The sequence below is a fragment of the Spermophilus citellus genome (genome assembly GCF_964194105.1).
Source record: "Spermophilus citellus genome assembly, chromosome: 14".
Classification (NCBI taxonomy): Eukaryota; Metazoa; Chordata; class Mammalia; order Rodentia; family Sciuridae; genus Spermophilus; species Spermophilus citellus.
Genome location: NC_138194.1, coordinates 42,908,296 through 42,927,202, shown reverse-complemented (window position 1 = coordinate 42,927,202; position 18,907 = coordinate 42,908,296). Strand labels below are relative to the sequence as shown.

The window sequence follows — 18,907 nt, the reverse complement described above, 5'->3', positions numbered from 1 at the left end:
CTCTAGGGACGTTGGCAGTGGGGAGGAGAAAGAGGATTAGAATTGCCTGGGTTTGATGCCCCAGTGAACGTGGAGGAATGCTGAAAGGGCTCAATCTAGGATGGTTTTGGTTTCTAGATTTGGCAAATGGGTGAACAGTGATGCAATTCTTCAGGAAAAATAATATAAAGGACTCCTGGCTTGGGCAGAATGATGAAAGAAGAGAACATGTCTAATCCACCCACCTTTTGCACACTCTCGCCAGAGTACTTAGAATTGTTAACGATAAAAGACACGTAAATGCAAATCGATCCCATCAGCAGTTTGAGGCTCAGTGGGGAATGGAGGGAAGTAGGGAAAAGTCCACGGAAGTGTTTAAACTAACTCTGAGGTTAATTTTTAATGCAGATGAAACTAGAAAATGTGTTATACCCTTTGTGTGTTCAGGTCATAGCCCTATTTTCAGATTTTTCTGGACGGTGGCAGTCGCCTGCACAACTGACCATCAGTGTTTCAAGACGGCACTAGTACCGAGACCAGGACGGCCAGAACTGGGAAGCACGCCTGCCACCCTACACACCATGGCGCGAGCGTCCCGGCCACAGCCTCAGTCTGTTGATCGGGCTCAGGAAGCTCGCGCTTCAAACGACTCCCAACCCTCGGCCAGGCGCCCAGCAGAAGCGCACCGCTTGGTTCGCTGCACACCAGCCCGCGGCGTTCCGCGGCCTCCGGTCCCCAGGTGGCGCCGTGGGCTGGCAGGGGCGGCCGCCGCTCGAGTTAGCACCGTCTCCCTGGTGCGCATGCTCGCGCCGGGTGCGGGCTCACTTTTTTTTTTTTTTTTTTTCCGGGCGGCCCCGGCGGCTGCGTACTGGCTGTGGGATGGGAAGTGAAGCCCCAGCAAGCGGCTGCGGCGGGGCTGTGAGGAGCAGCCAGGGGGAGGCGGCGGCGGCTGGTCGGTGAGCAGCTGGAGAGAGCGGAGCCGGGGCGGAGCACCTGCAGGCACGGGCGGCGGCTCCACCATGGCGATTCGCAAGAAGAGCACCAAGAGTCCCCCGGTCCTGAGCCATGAATTCATCCTGCAGAATCACGCGGACATCGTCTCCTGTGTGGCGATGGTCTTCCTGCTGGGGCTCATGTTCGAGGTGAGCCCGCCTGCGTCCCAACCGCCCGCGCTGCCGCCCCCAGCCCGGGCCCCAGCTGCCAGCCCCCGGTCGTGCACCCGGGACTCTGGGGTCTTGGACCCGGGGAGGTGCGGGCCTGTCCCCCCCCTGCCCCGCGACTCTGGCCGCACTCGCCCCTGGCCGGCGCGGCGAAGGGGAGCCCCCTTGGGCCTCGCCGCCGCCCTCAGGGCGTGGGGGCCGCCGCGCCGCCCCCTCCCGCCGGCCGCGCAGTTCCTGGTTCCCGCGAAGGGTTACGTGGCAGCCGCCGAGGGGCCGACGGCGGGCGGGGGCGGCCCCTGCGCTGCCGAGCTGGCTCCGCGAGGTGGGCGGACTTGGGGGCGGCCCGCCGCGGCCACCCGAAAATCCTGCGCAGGCCGGGCAGCGCGCCGGCCCCCGGGCCACAGGCCCCAAGTGACGGGGTCCCTAGTAGGACAGAGGTGGAGGCTAGCGAGAAACCGACGGGGTCGGACGTCTGCTGCCGGCTTGGAGGGCGGCGATCGCAGGGGACCGGCACACCGGTGGCTTCGAGTCTTATCACCAGTTAGCGAACTTTTTACCCTGGCGCTGGCTTTTGCCTTGCTAAAGAAACGAGGTCTCTTACAGAAATCGAGGTTCTGAGCAGCTGTGCGGTGGAGTCGAGTGATACGGTTTCTTGAGGCAGAAGAGACTGAGAATGTCAGGAGTGTGTAAATTCTCTTCCCACGTATCTCGTATTTTGATGACTTACTTAACAGCTGTTGAATGTGGGTAATAAACTTTGCAAGGTGAACGTGTAACATCCTACGGGTTTTTTTCCTCACTTCCCAGCACACACGCCCATTCCCCGCCTCTCCACTCCCATGGCTCGTGGGTCTCATCATATACTCTGATTATTTTATTTATTGTGTTGTCTCCTCTTCCCCTGGCATATAACCTTAGTAAAAACAGATATTCTTTTTTTTTTTTTTAACCGGTAGTACTGGGGATTGAACTCAGGACCTGAGATATGCTGCGTAAGCGCTTTACCATTGCGCTGCATCCCCAACCCTTTTTAATTTGCGAAAGGATTACACCATACTGCCCAGGCTGGCCTCAAACTCGCCTTCCTCCTGTCTCAGCCTCCCCGGTAGCTGGGATTACAGGCATGTGCCACTACACTGAGCCTTGCTAATTTTAGTTGTTTTTTTTTTTTTTTTTTTAACTATTTCCACCACCTAGAATAGTGCTCTAAAAGGATGAGTGAAATTAAGAATCCTTGAGAAAAGCTAATGGAGTGAAAGACTGCTAGCAACCAAAAGATGAATACATTTTTAAATGAAGCCCATTTGGGGTTTTTAAAAATGTTATTAAATAACATGTATTTTTGTTTTATCTTCTCCAGTGGGCTTTTCTGATAGAGTAGTGTATGGTTGAAGCCACTACTCAGGAGGTAGCAACTATAGATGCCATATGTCAAGCTTACTAAGTGACCCAAGTCTTAGACTTGGTTTTTCTGCTCTTTATAAGGAAATAAAAATTACCTGTACTAGCCTTCTCACAGCAATTAAATGATCAAGTAATATGATGTGAAGACATCAGACACTTTACAAAGGATCATAAATGTGGTATTTTAAAAACAGGATTAGGTATATAGCTCAGTGGTAGAGTATTGATCACCAGCAACACACAAAATACAATGCTAAACATTTGTACTCTATGAATTTGATATTTTTATATACTTTCTGTTTTGATATTAAAAGTATTGCTTTCATATTTGCATTATACTCACCAGTTTTGCATAACTTGCCATAACCCATTTCCACATGGTAAGAATTTCAGACTTAAAAACGACTTAGAAGTATTATGACCTGTAAGGCTTATTTCAAATGCTTTAATGAAAAGAACATAAATCAGAAATTTGGACACTTAGAAATACTGTGGCTTTGCTTTTATGTGACCTACTTCACGTTTTTTCATCCCATTTTCTAGGGAAGTTCACTACCCATACCTGGCCCTCATGTTAATGATTTTTTAACAGTGAGTGGATTTTTCACCTTTGTGTTAATCATCTAAATAAACACAACAAAAATACTAAGTAGGGCTGGGGATGTAGCTCAATGATAAGAGTGCTTGCCCAGCTTGCATAGGGCCTTGGGTTCAGTCACCAGCACTGTAAAAGCAAACCCACATCTAAATAGAAGTTTTTAAAGCCACTTCAAAAAGGACTGTTAAAATGGTATACAGAAGAGGGAAATTTGTACAAGTCGTCTATTTTACTACATGTTAAAGTTATAAGATTTGAAAGCACACTGTCTACATATGGGAAAGTATTAACGAGGTAAATTTTGCTAATTGACTTCTAAAATAATTGCCATTGAACTTCAAAGTTAACATAATTATAAAATTATAGCACTTGTGCTGAAATAATAGAAAAGTTGATATTTTTGCAGAATCATTAAGTCTTTCACATAAGTATATTGAGGAAGTATCAGGATTTACAGTGAAATCAGCAAAGAAATAACGTACTTTATTTATTACCAGCTCAAATGAAAAAGCAGTGTAGATATACTGTAAAAGCATGGATTCTGAAGCTAAGGGATCCATGTTCAAGTTATGCCATCTCAGAACTTGTTTCCTTATCTATAAAGTGGGGTTTGTTGGGTTACTCAGAATTAAAATTAGCTAATACATATATTGCCTACTGCAGTGTTTTACTTACAAGAGGGTAGCTATCAAAGTTGGCGAATAAATGATAGCATTTTTATAGGGGAGAAGAGATTCTATGTACTGAAAAGAAATCTGTTTGGGACAAATATAAATGTTTCATTTCTATAAACTTTGTTATCAAAAATTGTGAATTTTGAGGGGATGGGGTTGTGGCTCAGTGGAAGAGCACTTGCCTTAGAACTTAGGGTTCCTAAGTTGCTTAGGTTGGTATGAGTGGGGCACTGAGTTCTATCCTCAGCACCACCTAAATAAATAAAATAAAGAATTCTTTCTAAAAAACAAAAATTGTAAATTTTGAAATCATGGATTTGTTTTTTACAATCTATCTGTACACATAATACAGATTAATTAATGCTTCACATTTGAGTTAAAAAGTTAAACATTCATGTAAGGATACTTGGGAAGCTTTCTGAAAGTAATGTGAAGGAGGAGTGAAGAGTTAGGAGCTCACAAGAGAAATATTTCTTCCTAAGAAGGGGCAGACTTTCCACATAGATGTTCAAGAATTTATAGATGGGCTGAGGATGTGGCTCAAGCGGTAGCACGCTCGCCTGGCATGCGTGCGGCCCGGGTTCGATCCTCAGCACCACATACAAACAAAGATGCTGTGTCCGCCAAAAACTAAAAAATAAATATTGAAAATTCTCATTCATTCTCCCTCCCTCCCTCCCTCCCTCCCCCCCTCTCTCCCTCCCTCCCTTCCTCCTTCCCTCCCTCTACTCTCTCTTTAAAAAAAAAAAAAAAAAAAAAAGAATTTATAGATTTTTTTGTGCCTTACAGGTTTGAGGGGGGCACTTAGAATTACAATGATCTTGGAACAGTTTTCGGAGGTTTGTTTGATTTTTAAGCACGGTTTGTATTAATTTCAGCATTTTCTTTCCTTCCCTCCTTTCTTCCTTTTGCAGTACTGGGGATTGAACCCAGGGGTGCTCTACCACTGACCTACATCTCCAGCTTTTTTTATTTCATTTTGAGGCAGGGTTCCTAAGTTGCCTAGGCTGGCCTTGAACTTGTGATCCTCCTGCCTCAACATCCTCACTTTCTGGGTTTACCAGCATTGTGGCACCATGTCCACCTCTCTCTTTTTAAGAACGTAGTTTTATATAAGTTGGTAGAGAAACTGAATTTGATATTCAGAAGTCAACTTCACCTTTCAGGAATCAAGACCATGTTGTAATCATACCTTTCTTTAACAATTGTAAAATACTTAACATCTCTGTATAAGAAGAAAACTGGCAACTACTTAATTAAAGCTATTATGATATTCTTGACTTTGCATGTAGCATAGGATTAAGATATAAGTAAATCTCATTTTTTCTCATAAATGGAAGCAATGGTATAAATGTCCCAAATTGTCGTAAACTCTTGTTTTTATTTATTTATTTTTTTTTGGTGCAATATTATTTCTATGGCATATTTACATTCTAAATGAATTTAGTTTGTTTTAATTCCAACACTGGTCAAGGTGTGAAGCTTAGGAGACCTGCAGATGATTAGGAGAATGATTTCTGGTTTAATTTTTCAAACTTCTTAGGGTATGTAGTTTGTGTTTGTCCTCCTCTTAATCTGTTTAATATCTCATGTTAAACCAGCTGGAGGCTAGGTTTTAATTTATTTGAAAGCCTAGCATAAAAGGATAATCTTAATTTTTGATGCTTTTAGAATTTCGTACTAACTTTATCTTTGAAAAGTTTTGTTTGTTTGTAAAGGACTCTTTAACACAGAGTTTTCTTAGCTGTGATAATGGTGACCTCGTATTAGACACAAGAAACAGGAATGGAGGCAGGAGGACTGTTTGTGTGAAGTCCAAAGATATAAAAACTGATTGTTATCAGTCAACTTTATTTTTTAAAGCCGGGGTTGTGGCTCAGTGGTAGAGTACTTGCCTAGCATGCGTGAGGCACTGGGTTCGATCCCTGGCACCACATAAAAATAAACAACAACAAAAAAACTTCCTTAAAAAAAATAAAATAAAATTTGTGATTGTTTTTACAATCACATGAACTGGGTGTGGTGGCTCAACCTGTAATCCTAGCTACTCTGGAGCCTGAGACTGGAGGAGCCCAAATTCAAGGTCAACCAGGGCAATTTAGTGAGAACCTATCTCAAAAAAAAAAAAAAAAGTAGTATGTCGAGGCCCTGGGTTCACTCTCCAGGACTGGGGGGAAAAATCACATGAAAGTTGTGTTACCCTGAAAACTCATACTGTCATTCTCTGTAATGATTCCTTGTAGATGGCCCAACTTTGAACAAAGTAGCTTTACTAGCCTTTTCTGTTCAAGCACTCTTCCTATCTACTTCAGTACTATCTATTACACTCTTCCTATCTACTTCATTTCCAGATCCTGAATTCCAGGATACCAGAGTTCAGCCACAACCTACTTCTTGTTCACCTTTTCATTCTGGTACTCATAGGGCATTTCTTTACCTAGTCCAGACTATTGTGGTACCTTGGCCACTTTCATTTTCTCCATTATATTTGCCCCCTTGCTGCTTTGCTTTTCTCTTGTATTGCCTTTATTCACCTATAGTAACCCCCATTCTTCAGCCACTGGGATATGTTCTAAAACCCTATTGGATATCCAGAACCACAGATAGTACCAAACCCTATAGATACTATTTTTTCCTATACATATCTGTGATCAAGCTTAAAATATTAGGCACAGTAAAAGATTAATAACAACTAATAATAAAGTAGAACAATTATAACAGTATTCTGCAATAAAAGCTATATGAATGGAGAATGATGGCATATGCCTGTAATCCCAGCTACTTGGGAGGGGAGGCAGGAGGATTGCAAGTAGGCGGCCAGCCTCAACTACTTAGCAAAACCCTCTCTCATAGTAAAAACTGAAAAGGGGATGGGGATGTAGCTTAGTGGTAAAGCATAACTGGGTTCAATCCCCAGTACTACCCAAAAAAGGAAAAAGAAAGCTATGTGAATATGGTCTCTTTCTCAAAATGTCCTATTATACTGTACTTATACTTCTTCAACTGATGATAGAGGATACATGATGAGGTGAAGTGAGGGGAATGATGCAGGCCTTAAGCTACAATGCAAGGGGCTATTGAACACAAGCACTCCCTCAGCAGTTGATCGGATAACCAAGACAGCTACTGATACCAAGATAGCCAGTTTCACATCTAGTGTGGATATGCTGGACCACGGTGAGTGATTAATGTCCTGGCTGGATAGGTAGAGACAGCATAAGATTTCATCCCCCTGTGTGGAACATTTATACAATTTAAAGCTTATATTCCTGAAGTTTTCCATTTAATAGCTTTAGGCTGCTCATTCATTACTATGGGTAGTTAAAACCACAGGAAGTGAAACCAGGATAAAGGAGACTGCTATTTCTGCTTCTTCTGTGCCTCAATTCAGATTGCATAGGGTTACCAAGAAAAGCCATACATTGCATGCTGATAAATATATTATGAATCAGGCTTCTAACCTCATAACATAAATAACATCCTTTTATCTTTTTACTTTTTCCTAGCCATATAGGTACAATGTAAATATTCATCACACAGGTCCCCATTGCATTTAACATGTGTGTGACATTGTTTTCCCCACACACGAGGGGAAAAAAAACAACGTGAGTTTATTAGGTATAGATTTCTTCAGTTTCCTGCCTTTTGAACTTACCTATCTTATCTCTCTTGTCCATTGCAGGTTAAGCATACCTAATACAAAATCTATATTGAGCTAAAATCCAGAACTTTGAGTCTATCCCCAAGATACCCCATTGTGTATTAACAGATATTCCAAAATTCTAAAAAGTTGAAATCTGAAATACTTCTGATTCTAAACATTTGGAATAAGGAAGACTCAGCCTGTACTATCTTGTTCCCAGGCTAAGAGGATTTTCAAGTGTACTCATCCTTACAGTGTCATTCCCTACCACATTTCTTTAGTCAGTTTCCCTTTTCTGTCTTCAGTGTTTAATTTCTCCCTTTTTTGTAGCACCTGCCCTGTTGCTCATTGCACAAGCTTTGTCTCTCCCATCCTATAAACAGTATTACAGGCTGGCTCATCAGCAGAGCGCTTGCCTAGCACATGTGAGGCACTGGATTTGATCCTCAGCACGACATTTTTAAAAATAAACAAAATAAAGATATGTAATCTGTTGCATTCTCTCTGCCACATCTCTTTTGAAACTTTTGACTTAAAACTACACGTTTTTAAAATGTTTCCCCCTTGGTTTTTGAAATGTCAGGCTCTCTTCATTCTCTTTGTTTCTCTACTAGGTAACCTTATAGTAACAAGTACCTGAAATCATCAATTTATAAAAGGCTTAATTTGGCTCACAGTTTTGGAGGTTTCAGTTTGTGGCTGGTTGGCCCCATTGCTTTTGGCCTATGGCAAGATAGCACATCATATCAGGGAAAGCATGATAGAGCAAAAGCCATGCACCTCATGGCATTGGTGGGAGGAGAGACCCCAGAATCCCACAGTCTCCTTTGAGACCATACCCCCAGTGACCAGTAGCCCTCCCCCTAGGCTCCCCCTCTTGAAGGTTCTATCACTTCTTAATAGTGCCACATCCTGGGGTCCGAGCCTTTAGCACAGGGGCCTTTGGGGGTACACTTATGCAAACAACCATAGCAGAGAGATACATTTTGGCTTTTTGTTTGCTGTCTCTACAGGTCTGATGTTGTCCTACTTCTTTACAAACACTGTACACTTTCCATGTGTGACTTGTGTACTTCCACAGCCTTAACTTCTGTTTGTAAATAAAAACTCTCAAATCTTTACCTGCTAAGTTCTAGACGAGGCTTTAGGTGCCTGCTGCTTTTTCCACCCATGTATCACAAATCCCAGTTTGTCCAAACTCAATTTGTTCTCTTTTGCCCAAAACCTGCAGTTCCTGTATTCCATACATTTTTATAGTAGTAGTATTTTTCACCTAGTTTTCATCAATAAGTAATCATCAATAAATAATCCTTGACGCTTTTTCTCTTGCTGTCCAAGAATTATTCTGCTCATGAGTGCCTCCTGTGTCCACTACCATTGCCTTACCTTCATGTGCTCTCCTGTCTCCACTGTCAGGCCTTACCTTCATGTGGCTTCTTGCACATGTCCTTGTCTTTTATTTGGCTTCCATGCTTACTCTAATTGGTATTTTATTTGATATTTATTTAATAATATTGATCAGTTGCCTGATATGTGCCAGGCCCCCTGCTAGGTCTCTAAACATACAGTGGCAAGCAGAAAAAAATAAGCTCCTAAGAGCTTATTTTTGTAATGGATGAGACAAACTAATCATACCAGATTGTGTATTTCAAAGGAAAGACACACAGTTCTCTGAGATAATCTGACAGAGGAATGCCCTGCTCTAGAAAGACAGGGAAGTCCTCTTAGAAAAGATATAATTGAACTGAGATCTAGGGGAAGGTTTGTTCAAGGACCCTGTAGAAGAAGGAACTACAGGGGGCCAGGGATTGGGAAGAAATGGTTTGGGATGAGGCTGTGGAGAGGAGTCAAACAATGGGGAATTGTGTAGACCACATTATCCTAAAAAGATAGGAATCCAGTGAAGGATTTTTACAGGTACGGTGGGAAACAGGGTAACATGATTAGAAGATCATACTAGTGCTGTCCGGAGTGGATATGAGGGGGCTTGAGACACCACGTAGCAGGCCAGAGCCAGCAGTCTTTCTAACAGGCATAAATCAATATCCCCCTCTCTATTTACAATCATGCTAAAAATAAAATCTGAAATACTTAGTTCAACAAGCAAGGTACTTTCTAGTACTCCATTAATGTTTCTAGACTTTTTTGCTACCTCTTTGTGACATATGTGCTATGCCTGGCCTTGTATTTACTCCTGCCCTTACCTTGTTTCTTCTACCTGTATTGGCCTCTTCACCCCGCCTTGTGAGCCTAGGGAACTTCTGTTTTCCGACAAGGCACAGTCCCAGCATTACATCCTCTGAGGAGTCTTTCCAGAATAGGCTTTGCTCCCTACCCCAGGGAAAAAACAAATTCATCATTTATCCAGAGTGCCCACAGCGAATGCTGTAGAGGTACTGATTGTACAGCATTATAACCATTTGCTTATTTGTCCTCCGATACAGCTAAACACCTTGTTATCAGGGATTATTTTATATTTCATTCCTTCTGGATTTTATCCTTTCTTGTGCCTGGTGCCTATAAACGTTCCTTTCTGTTCTGACCACTTTACTTTTAGCAGCAGTCAAGTCAATTAAACATTTATTGACTACTTAACTGTGCCAGGTGTTTGGGAGATTAACACGTAGATCCTGTGTGTGATCCATTTTTCTCATGCTTTAACTGTACTTCCTTTTATTAATTTTCACTTAAAATTTTCTTAATAGGAACTTTGTGTTCATCATATAGGTCTACAGTAGAGAATCATTATTTGTGAAATCATTATTTACAGAAACTGCAGAGGTTATTGCTTTTAAAATCTTATAGAGATGAATTACACAAGTTCATCTAAATTACAGAATACTTTGGTGGATTACCATAACTCACAGGCTCAACTCTGGTGATCAGGAATTCCCATTGTGTTTGCCTAGCATGGTGCCAGCAGAACTTAGGTGCCCTTGGTTCTTGGATTTGGGAAAACAGAATTTATAATGTTTTTCCCCGAATCTGCTTATTTGGAGGAGGATCACAAATTTATTTAATTGGTTTTTTCTTTTTTTTTTTTCTTTCTAGATAACAGCAAAAGCATCTATCATTTTTGTTACTCTTCAGTACAATGTTACCCTCCCCGCAACAGGTATGTAGTTTTTGTTATGAAGTAGTTTTTGTTATGAATTTCCTAGAAGTTCAGTTGAACATACTTGGAGTACTCATAAACACTAGATTCTCCACTTATTTTCATAATCTCTTCCATGATTAGACTGAACGTTATTTGATAATTTATGATACAAGAACTGATGTTTTGGGTTGACTCCATCCTATACGTTATATGAAAATTAGTTTTACATGTTTAATGTTTATTATATATATTTTTGTGAATGAGTTTGAAATTCCATCAACAAACTTTTTGTATTGCCATCTCTGCCCTCAGATATTTTCATAAGAAAATTCTAAGAATAGATATTTTAAATATAATTTTAAATAATTGTTTGGTCAAGACTTCTACAAGCACATGTTCAGGTTTAGGTTTTTTGACATATGAGTCATATTTTGGACCTGGAATAACAATTCCTTTAAACTTATTTCCATCTTTTATTGTGCTCTACCGCTAGCAATCATTTTGATTAGAGAAAATGTCAGTAGATTAGGAGTTACCAGGTAATTGTATCCAAACTATACTTAGTGTTTTTTTTTTTTTTTTCAAAAAGTTTTATTTCTAAACTGTGCTATGTGAAAGTCAAGTTGTTATGGGAAGTTGATTGCAGTTAAGTACAGTAATATAACTAGCATGAGGGATGGACTATTTGGTTAATAAAATATGAACATATTTAGGAAGTCTTGAGAACAAGTGTCAGCAGTTCACAAGTATGTGATTTAGATTTGTTTTGAAAAATTAAAGCAGTTGCAAGGATTAAAAACAATGTTAAGTAGTGGTTGCATCTGTGTCTACTGCTTACAGATCAAAACTAAATCAAATCCATTTTTTCTTCAGAATCATGGTGGTAGTGTCCAGTTTGAAAGTAGAAGTAGAAGTTTTGAAAATTTTTGAAAAAACAGAAGTTTTGAAAGTTGTTGAAAAAACACACAAATAGCCAAGCATAATTTTATCAACCATGATCTCTAGCCCTGGGATAATGTCAGTTATTGAATGTGGCCTTCCCTTCCCTGTTTTTTTTTTTTTTTTTTTTTTGGTCTTTGATGGCTGTAACTAACATGTGTCAAGTCTCTGTAAGTAATTTCTGAAGTTTTGGGTTTCTAGATAGTTTCCTCCTCAGTTTTCATTGCCCCTTAAGACTCATGATGTCCAAGAGCAAATTATCTATGATATTTCTGTAGAACTTTTTTATCAATTAGGTTAGTGTTCTTTTGTTTGTTTCCATAACTATGTTGTACTTGGTGCTGTTTTATAATCTCATGTATATTTTTGTGTATGTATGTCCTTTTTGGCCTTCAGAAGAACAAGCTACTGAATCAGCATCCCTTTATTACTATGGTATCAAAGATTTGGCTACAGTTTTCTTCTACATGCTAGTGGCGATAATTATTCATGCCATAATTCAAGAGTATGTGTTGGATGTAAGTATACAATCTTAGAAATCTATACTTTGTAAAGCACTAGCTCTCCATATTATGATAGTCATATATTAAGTATGTTTTACAATTTATTCTTAATTACTAATACCTGTTTTTATTTTTAGAAAATTAACAGGCGAATGCACTTCTCCAAAACGAAACACAGCAAGTTTAATGAATCTGGTCAGCTTAGTGCATTCTACTTTTTTGCTTGTGTTTGGGGCACATTCATTCTAGTCTCTGTAAGTATGATCTTCTCAGTGTTCTCCTTTCTCACCAAGATTAAGAACTCTGCTAATGAACTTGTATACAAGTACAATTATTACACACAAATAGCCAAGCATAACTTTATCAACCATGATCTCTAGCCCTGGGATAATATCAGTTATTGAATGTGGCCTTCCCTTCCCTGTTTTTTTGGTCTTTGATGGCTGTAACTAAAGTTTCAGTGATAAATCTCTCTCAGCTAGTTTTTATACAGCAAAAATTCTAAGCCGTTTACTATTTCAGAAAGCCCAACACATTTTAGTCACTGTGGATGTTATTTCTATATCTTATAGTCATTTGTAGATAGCTGTGTATTAGCAAAAAGCATGTCAGTGATAGTCTTTTTAGATTACATGAGCTGAAATATTTCCGGTCATTTCCACCTTTAAAAACAGTCCAGTTGTTTCCCAAACAATTTAAAACGTGTAGTTCTCAAATAAGACATTCAAAACCTTTAGTTATATTACTCTAATGAGGAAAGAGAAGATAATATCAACTTTAGTAATCAGAAATGGCAATCCCTTTTATTCAACTACTACTCCATGGTTTATAATACTTCTGAGTTTGTTGAGCACATAATTTCTTTTTCATCACCGTGTTAGAGATGAGTAACAGGCAATGTGAATTTTCTAGGATATAACACTTAAATGTTAGAGATAAAACTCAACTTTTCAAGCCAGTGCTCACTGTCTTTTACTCTGCCGTTTTTAATAATACTTTAATAATATATGTAAATTTCAGTTTAAAATCTATCTTTTAAATTCTTTAAAAAACTAAGAGTTACAATTCTATGGGGAAATATTTTCATGAAAGGTAAGTCACTTAAGATTGGGGGAAATTGTTTCGTTTTGACATATGTAATAATTCTCAGTACATCTAGTTATCTAAGAAAAATATTTGGGTAGTATCTTATGGATATAATATCATAAAATTTGGCAGCATTGTGGTCCTCTTGTCTCCTATCAGGAACTACATCTTTTCCTAAGCTCCTTCTTTGATTACCCAAAGTAAAATTCATTCCTTCCATGACTGTTATACCTATGCCTCACACCATTTTGTTATTTATTGCTTATGTTAGTGTGCATACATGAATTTTTTTTACTCTACTGGATTGAAAGATTTTTGAAGGTGAGAAATTACACCTTATTTGTATAAGTCATACTGATTTTCACTTTGCAAAAGTAGGCAATTAAAATTGTACTGAAAATAACTAAGCTGAAAAGCATGCCAGGGCACACATCTATAATCTCACTGTCTCGGGAGGCTGAGGCAGGAATGTTGCAAGTTCAAAGTGAGCCTCAGCGACAGTGAGGCTCTCAGCAACTCACTGAGACCTTCTTTCTAAATAAAATACAAAATAGGGTTGGGGATGTGGCCCTGTGGTTGAGTGCCCCTGAGTTCAATCCCCTGTACCCAATAAATAAATAAAGCTTGACTTGAGTGAGCTTTTTGGATATAGAGAACTATAAATGTTAGCATAATACTCACAGGCTTATTTCCCTGTCTTCTTTCTTAGGAAAACTACATCTCAGATCCAACGATCTTGTGGAGGGCTTATCCCCACAACCTTATGACGTAAGTCGTTTTTAAAGGCTTTTTAAAATTAAAGAACATGATCATAAACTGAATAAGCAGAACTCATTATTCTCTTTAAAACTTCAGGCAAAATCATAAAATATGTGAAAGCGTCTTGGCAGTCCCACTACCTTAAGAGAAAAGTTCCTATGAACTCTTTTCATTTGTATAATCTTTTAAATATCTTCCTTAGCTTGAGACATCTGGTTTTAATGGTAATCTTAATTTGGTACACTCTTCTTTTTCCTTTCTTCCTGATTCATTCTCTTCTTCATGGATCCATTCTCTCCATGCTTTTGCTCCCCGCTCTCCAGTCTCTTGTCATTCCTTCCTTCCTTCTCTTCCGCTATAAACTTCTTGAGTTTAGGGATTCTTTCTTTTTGATATTTCTAGTCCCCAATTTTTTATAGTGCTTCCAGGAGCTCAGTGGTTACAAAGATGTTTAGCTAAATGCTCATTCTTTAATTCTTATTCTAGTACATCCATGTTAATGTTCCTGGCTACATTAGCCTATTTTGGTATTTTGCATTCCTGAGTTTATCATTTTGGCTTATATTTTATGTATTTTAGTCTTGATCTGTAATCATTCCATTTATGTAAATCTTGTATTGGGCCCATACCCACCAAGACTATGTACCAGATTATAGTAGAAATTATCTCCTGTTTTTATTTAATATCCTTATTTTGCTGGGTCAATTATAGATGCTTGTCACCTCGACAGTATATTCCCTAAGTACACTGTGATTTGAGAACTGGAGAAAAGAGAAAGACGAAATAGTATGACCATGCATATCTTTGTTTGAAGTCCAGCAATAATACCCTTTTACTAGGTCATGCTCTGATTTTTAACAATTATATTAATTCAGTGAACTTTTATAGAATGGGACTATATTTCCCCCTGAGAAACTACTTCAGATTGGCTCTATATTCTCTATTTTAGAATTCTGGAAGAGAGGGCAAAGGGAGAGAGAATAAAGAGGACTTAGAAAGGCTAGGGGGATATAATGTAAAGAGAAGAACTATTGATTCTAGACTAATTAGGATGTATCTCCTGGTGAACACTCCTGTGTCTTATTCTACTCTTTAACTTTGGCTCTGCCTTCATTTATTTGAGTGTGTCTCCATGTTTCCAACCAGGTAGAATTACCATATTTCCCCAAGGAGAAAAACTTGAGTATTTGAAATTGGGATTATCCCAGTTTCAGGTGATTGGTATCTGTGTGCCTTCACTTTTGTGTTGGTCTTTTTGCCCATCTTGTTCCCATTTTGATGAAATCTTATAGATCTAAGGGTTGATCGTGTTCCTTGTGTTTTCAGTAGATAACATGACCTACTAGTCAGTATTAATTAACTCATGGACAAAGAGCTGTGGCTCCTCTGGATTGGCTTGCATAGTTAGTCTTTGCCTGTTGCTTAATCCAGGGGGACTGACCGGTGGGAATATCCCAGGAAAATAGGGGAAAGCAGCTACTGAAGAGTTGTTTAAAGATACACAGAACATTTTCTGAAATAACACAAAGATATCTGCTTAGTATATCCTGATTTCCAGTATTTGTTTACTTTATTTTTAAAAAATATTATGCTTTAAAAGATGCTTTTTGCTTTCTTGTGTTGTACAGATTTCAAATGAAGTTTTTCTACATATCACAGTTGGCTTACTGGTTTCATGCTTTCCCTGAACTCTACTTCCAGAAAACCAAAAAAGTAAGCTGGTATTTTGTAGTTTTAAAAATTGTCTTGTCATTTTTTTTCTTTTTTTGAAAAGTCTTTCTAAAATTAAATACTTTCTTTCTTCTTTGCCCTCCCTCAACTCTTCTCCTATCGTTCTCCCACCTTTCCCCTTTCCACACAGACTGAAATTCTTAAATATTTCTTGAAAAAGACTTTAATCATTGTTTTAACTCAGAGGGGAACCTTTTACCTTTGACATGCTAATTGCTCATTTTAAAAATTGTATCAGTGGTGATGTAAACTTAATTAGAATTTAAATTCTTAAAATATAATATTAGTTTCATCTTATTGATATTCTTAGCAATTATTTGAGACAAAAAAGATTAGTCTGATTATTCCACAACTAACAGTCCTGTGTTGTGCATATTTCAAACGGAGCTTTTCTACTATCACAGTTAGCTCCCTAGTTTTATGCTTTCTCCAAACTCTACTTCCAGAGTAGTCCCTGAGCAAGTCCCAAAGAAAAATTCAGCATTGAAAAACAGAGTAAACTATGGTTAAATATTCACCAGGGAAGCCTTTCCTGAAATGGGTGGAACATTCCTTTTTTAGCATGTGGGAAAGATATTTGTTTGAACCTGCTGAAACACTGTATTTTCCTCCCTTCTAGTTCTACCCTCAGTACTTCTAAAGTCAGGCTTTCATAATATCACACACCCAAAAAAACAACTTTATTCCTTTCATTTAACTCTTTCTCCTCTGAAACCTATAATAGCTCCTTATTGCTTTAAACTAAAGTAAAGCCGCGTACCTTTGTTCTAAGGATTTCTCCCATCTATACCATTTCTTCCCTGGTCTTTCTTCCTTTTGCTCTCTATGCTTCATTCACACTGGTAACTCTAATTTTATAATCATGGCACATCAGTTCTTTTTCGTGGAATTCCTTTCCTCTGATAAGTTAATCAAACACCTTTGTTCTCTTTTTTCCCCCCGGGAAGTGATTAAAAAAATGCCATAATATGATAGGCTGTATGGAATTTATTTCAAAATAGTATCAGATGAGGGTAAGTGATATGATATAATGAAACAAGTTTGGTCATTTGGAAATAACTATCGAAAATGAGTTGTGAATATATGGAGATTCATTTTATTCTCTGCCAGTTGTATATATATTTATAGTTTTCTACACTTAAAATGTTTTTTAAGTTAGAGAGGGGATCGTCTTACTTTCAGAAATACCTTTCTAAGTAGAAATGTGACAGCCTGTCCAGTGACCAGTTTGTCTTTGCCCTTCCAAAAGCTACACTTATTTTTATATGTACTGCAAATAGTTGATTCATGATATAGGCCTTTGTTTTGTCATTGAATTAGACAACAGAATTAGAAAACAGCACATTAGAGCCCTGTACTGTGGCACACCAGTTCTTTTGATCTTGGTTTCTTAAAAAGTAGAATGTTTTTCCAGTTAACTTAATTGTAAGGATTAGGAAGAAGATCCTTAATTATTTTAAATGTTTGACTTTTAACTGTCTTAAGATAAAATTATCAGGCCCACAGCTTCCAGTAGCTCTTCCATATTTAGTAAGCTCCTAATGTTAATCATAGGTGTCGTAGAGCTGTACTGTCCAAAAAGGTAGCCACTAGCTACATTCAAATTAATTATAGTTAAATAAAAACAATTCACTTTCTTAGTCATTCTGGCCATATTTCTTCTATCCTTTAGCTATGTGTAGCCAGGATTTATCTTTTTGGATAAGGGAGATAAGTAACATTTCTATGATTATTGAAAGTCCTTTTGTACCATGGTTCAAATATTTTAAGCTTTCTTTAGGTACTTGTATACCCATGAACATAATACCTCTGGGTTTCGTTATTAATCCATGTCTATATCATGTTCACCGACCCTGGTAAGAGGGACATTTTAAAGTAATTGTTCATTTTAGTTCCTGAAGCTCTTATCAGTTCCTGCCAGATGGCATTTCTCCAGAAATGCAATCTAATTTTTATGGGATAATTTGCATAACTTAGAACTTAACTGAAACTATTTTTAACACCTACATGTGACAGTTGAAAGTAACTTGTTTCAAGTAATTAACATAATTTGAAAGTAACAGCTGCAAATGTGTTAAACAGTTTCTTAAAATTTAGTCTGAAAATTATTTTTAGAAGAACTCTTTACTGGAAGAAACTAGTACAGTGATTGTTTTGACCAATCCTACAGATAAATGAAGAAAGGAACACTGTTTAGCAGTTTAAGAGGTGTGTTAGTCACAAATAACTTAATTTCTTATAAAAGGAAATTTAAAGCACATATACTGTGTACCTTTCAATAAGAGAATGAACAATTCTCCATTTTGCCTATGAGAAGATTCAAAATGTCATTTCTTAGCTTGGCAAGGAGGCATGTACTTGTAGCCCCAGCTATTCAGGAAGCTGGGGCAGGAGGATCACATGAACCCACGAGTACAAGGTTAGTCTGGGCAATACAGTGATACCCTGTCTCCCCCCAAAAAAATAAATAAATACTTCTTAGTTTCTTAGCCAATTTGAATCTGTGACCCTTTAGGGAGGTCATGAAATAGCTATAAGTTTTATTTCTAATATTCAGTTTTACATTGATTTTATTTATACACACACACACACACACACACACATACATATATATATAAATAGAAATAACTTTTTTTTCTCACTCCTACTTCATGAAAGTTTTCTTCGCACTTTTTCCCATGCAACTTCAGTGTTAATATCTGCCTTCCACTACTGCAGCCACTTTTTTAATCATTTAACAAAGATTTTCTAGAGTCCATCAAGTTTATGTCTTTACAGGTTCCTATTAGACCTCAGTTAGCATTTTTAAATATTATTGGCCAAAGTTTTTCAAACTTGTGTGCCTTACTCAAATATTTATTTGTTGCTCAAGACAGTCAATATGGATTCCCGTAATATGAGAGCTTTTTACATTTTTAAGAATAATATTGCACCATCTGGAACTTGGGGGGGAAAATCTGCCTTAGTATATATGTGATAGTTTGTATTAAAGTGTGTTTTTTAAATGTAGCATTGTCACGAAATGTATTTTCTTCTAAAAAAAAAGTTTACTAAAATACAGTTATCTGTTTTAGTAAAAAGAGTTGTAATAACAACTAAAATGAATCTATTTATTCATCTTAAATAAACAAGCAAAACTTCATTGTGGCTCCTGGTAGAGCAAGTTAATTTATATAAAAAAATTATAGTACAACGTATGAAAAGGTGTTGAGAACCAAATTGACTTTCTCAGCCACTTTTTACTCATCTAGACTGTAGTTTCTAGAGCAGTGATGAGCCATCCTTGAACAGCTTGCTTGACTCCCTGATTGAAATCTGTAATGTAACCCAACCA

General features: G+C 38.2%; 1 protein-coding gene across 2 annotated transcripts in view; it reads left to right on the top strand.

The window, feature by feature from the left end:
• Positions 1-801: 801 nt before the first annotated feature.
• TRAM1 (translocation associated membrane protein 1) overlaps positions 802-18,907 on the top strand; it is a 32,468-nt gene continuing 14,362 nt past the window's right edge. The window contains exons 1-6 of one of the 2 annotated variants that reach the window (XM_081266242.1): positions 802-1,121; positions 10,510-10,573; positions 11,894-12,012; positions 12,135-12,251; positions 13,793-13,851; positions 15,471-15,555. In XM_081266242.1, the coding sequence (XP_081122368.1) occupies positions 999-1,121; positions 10,510-10,573; positions 11,894-12,012; positions 12,135-12,251; positions 13,793-13,851; positions 15,471-15,555 (567 nt within the window). In that variant the 5' untranslated portion in view covers positions 802-998. Of the gene's footprint in view, positions 1,122-10,509; positions 10,574-11,890; positions 12,013-12,134; positions 12,252-13,792; positions 13,852-15,470; positions 15,556-18,907 lie in introns of both variants that reach the window. The other variant, XM_081266241.1, reaches the window with a different exon arrangement.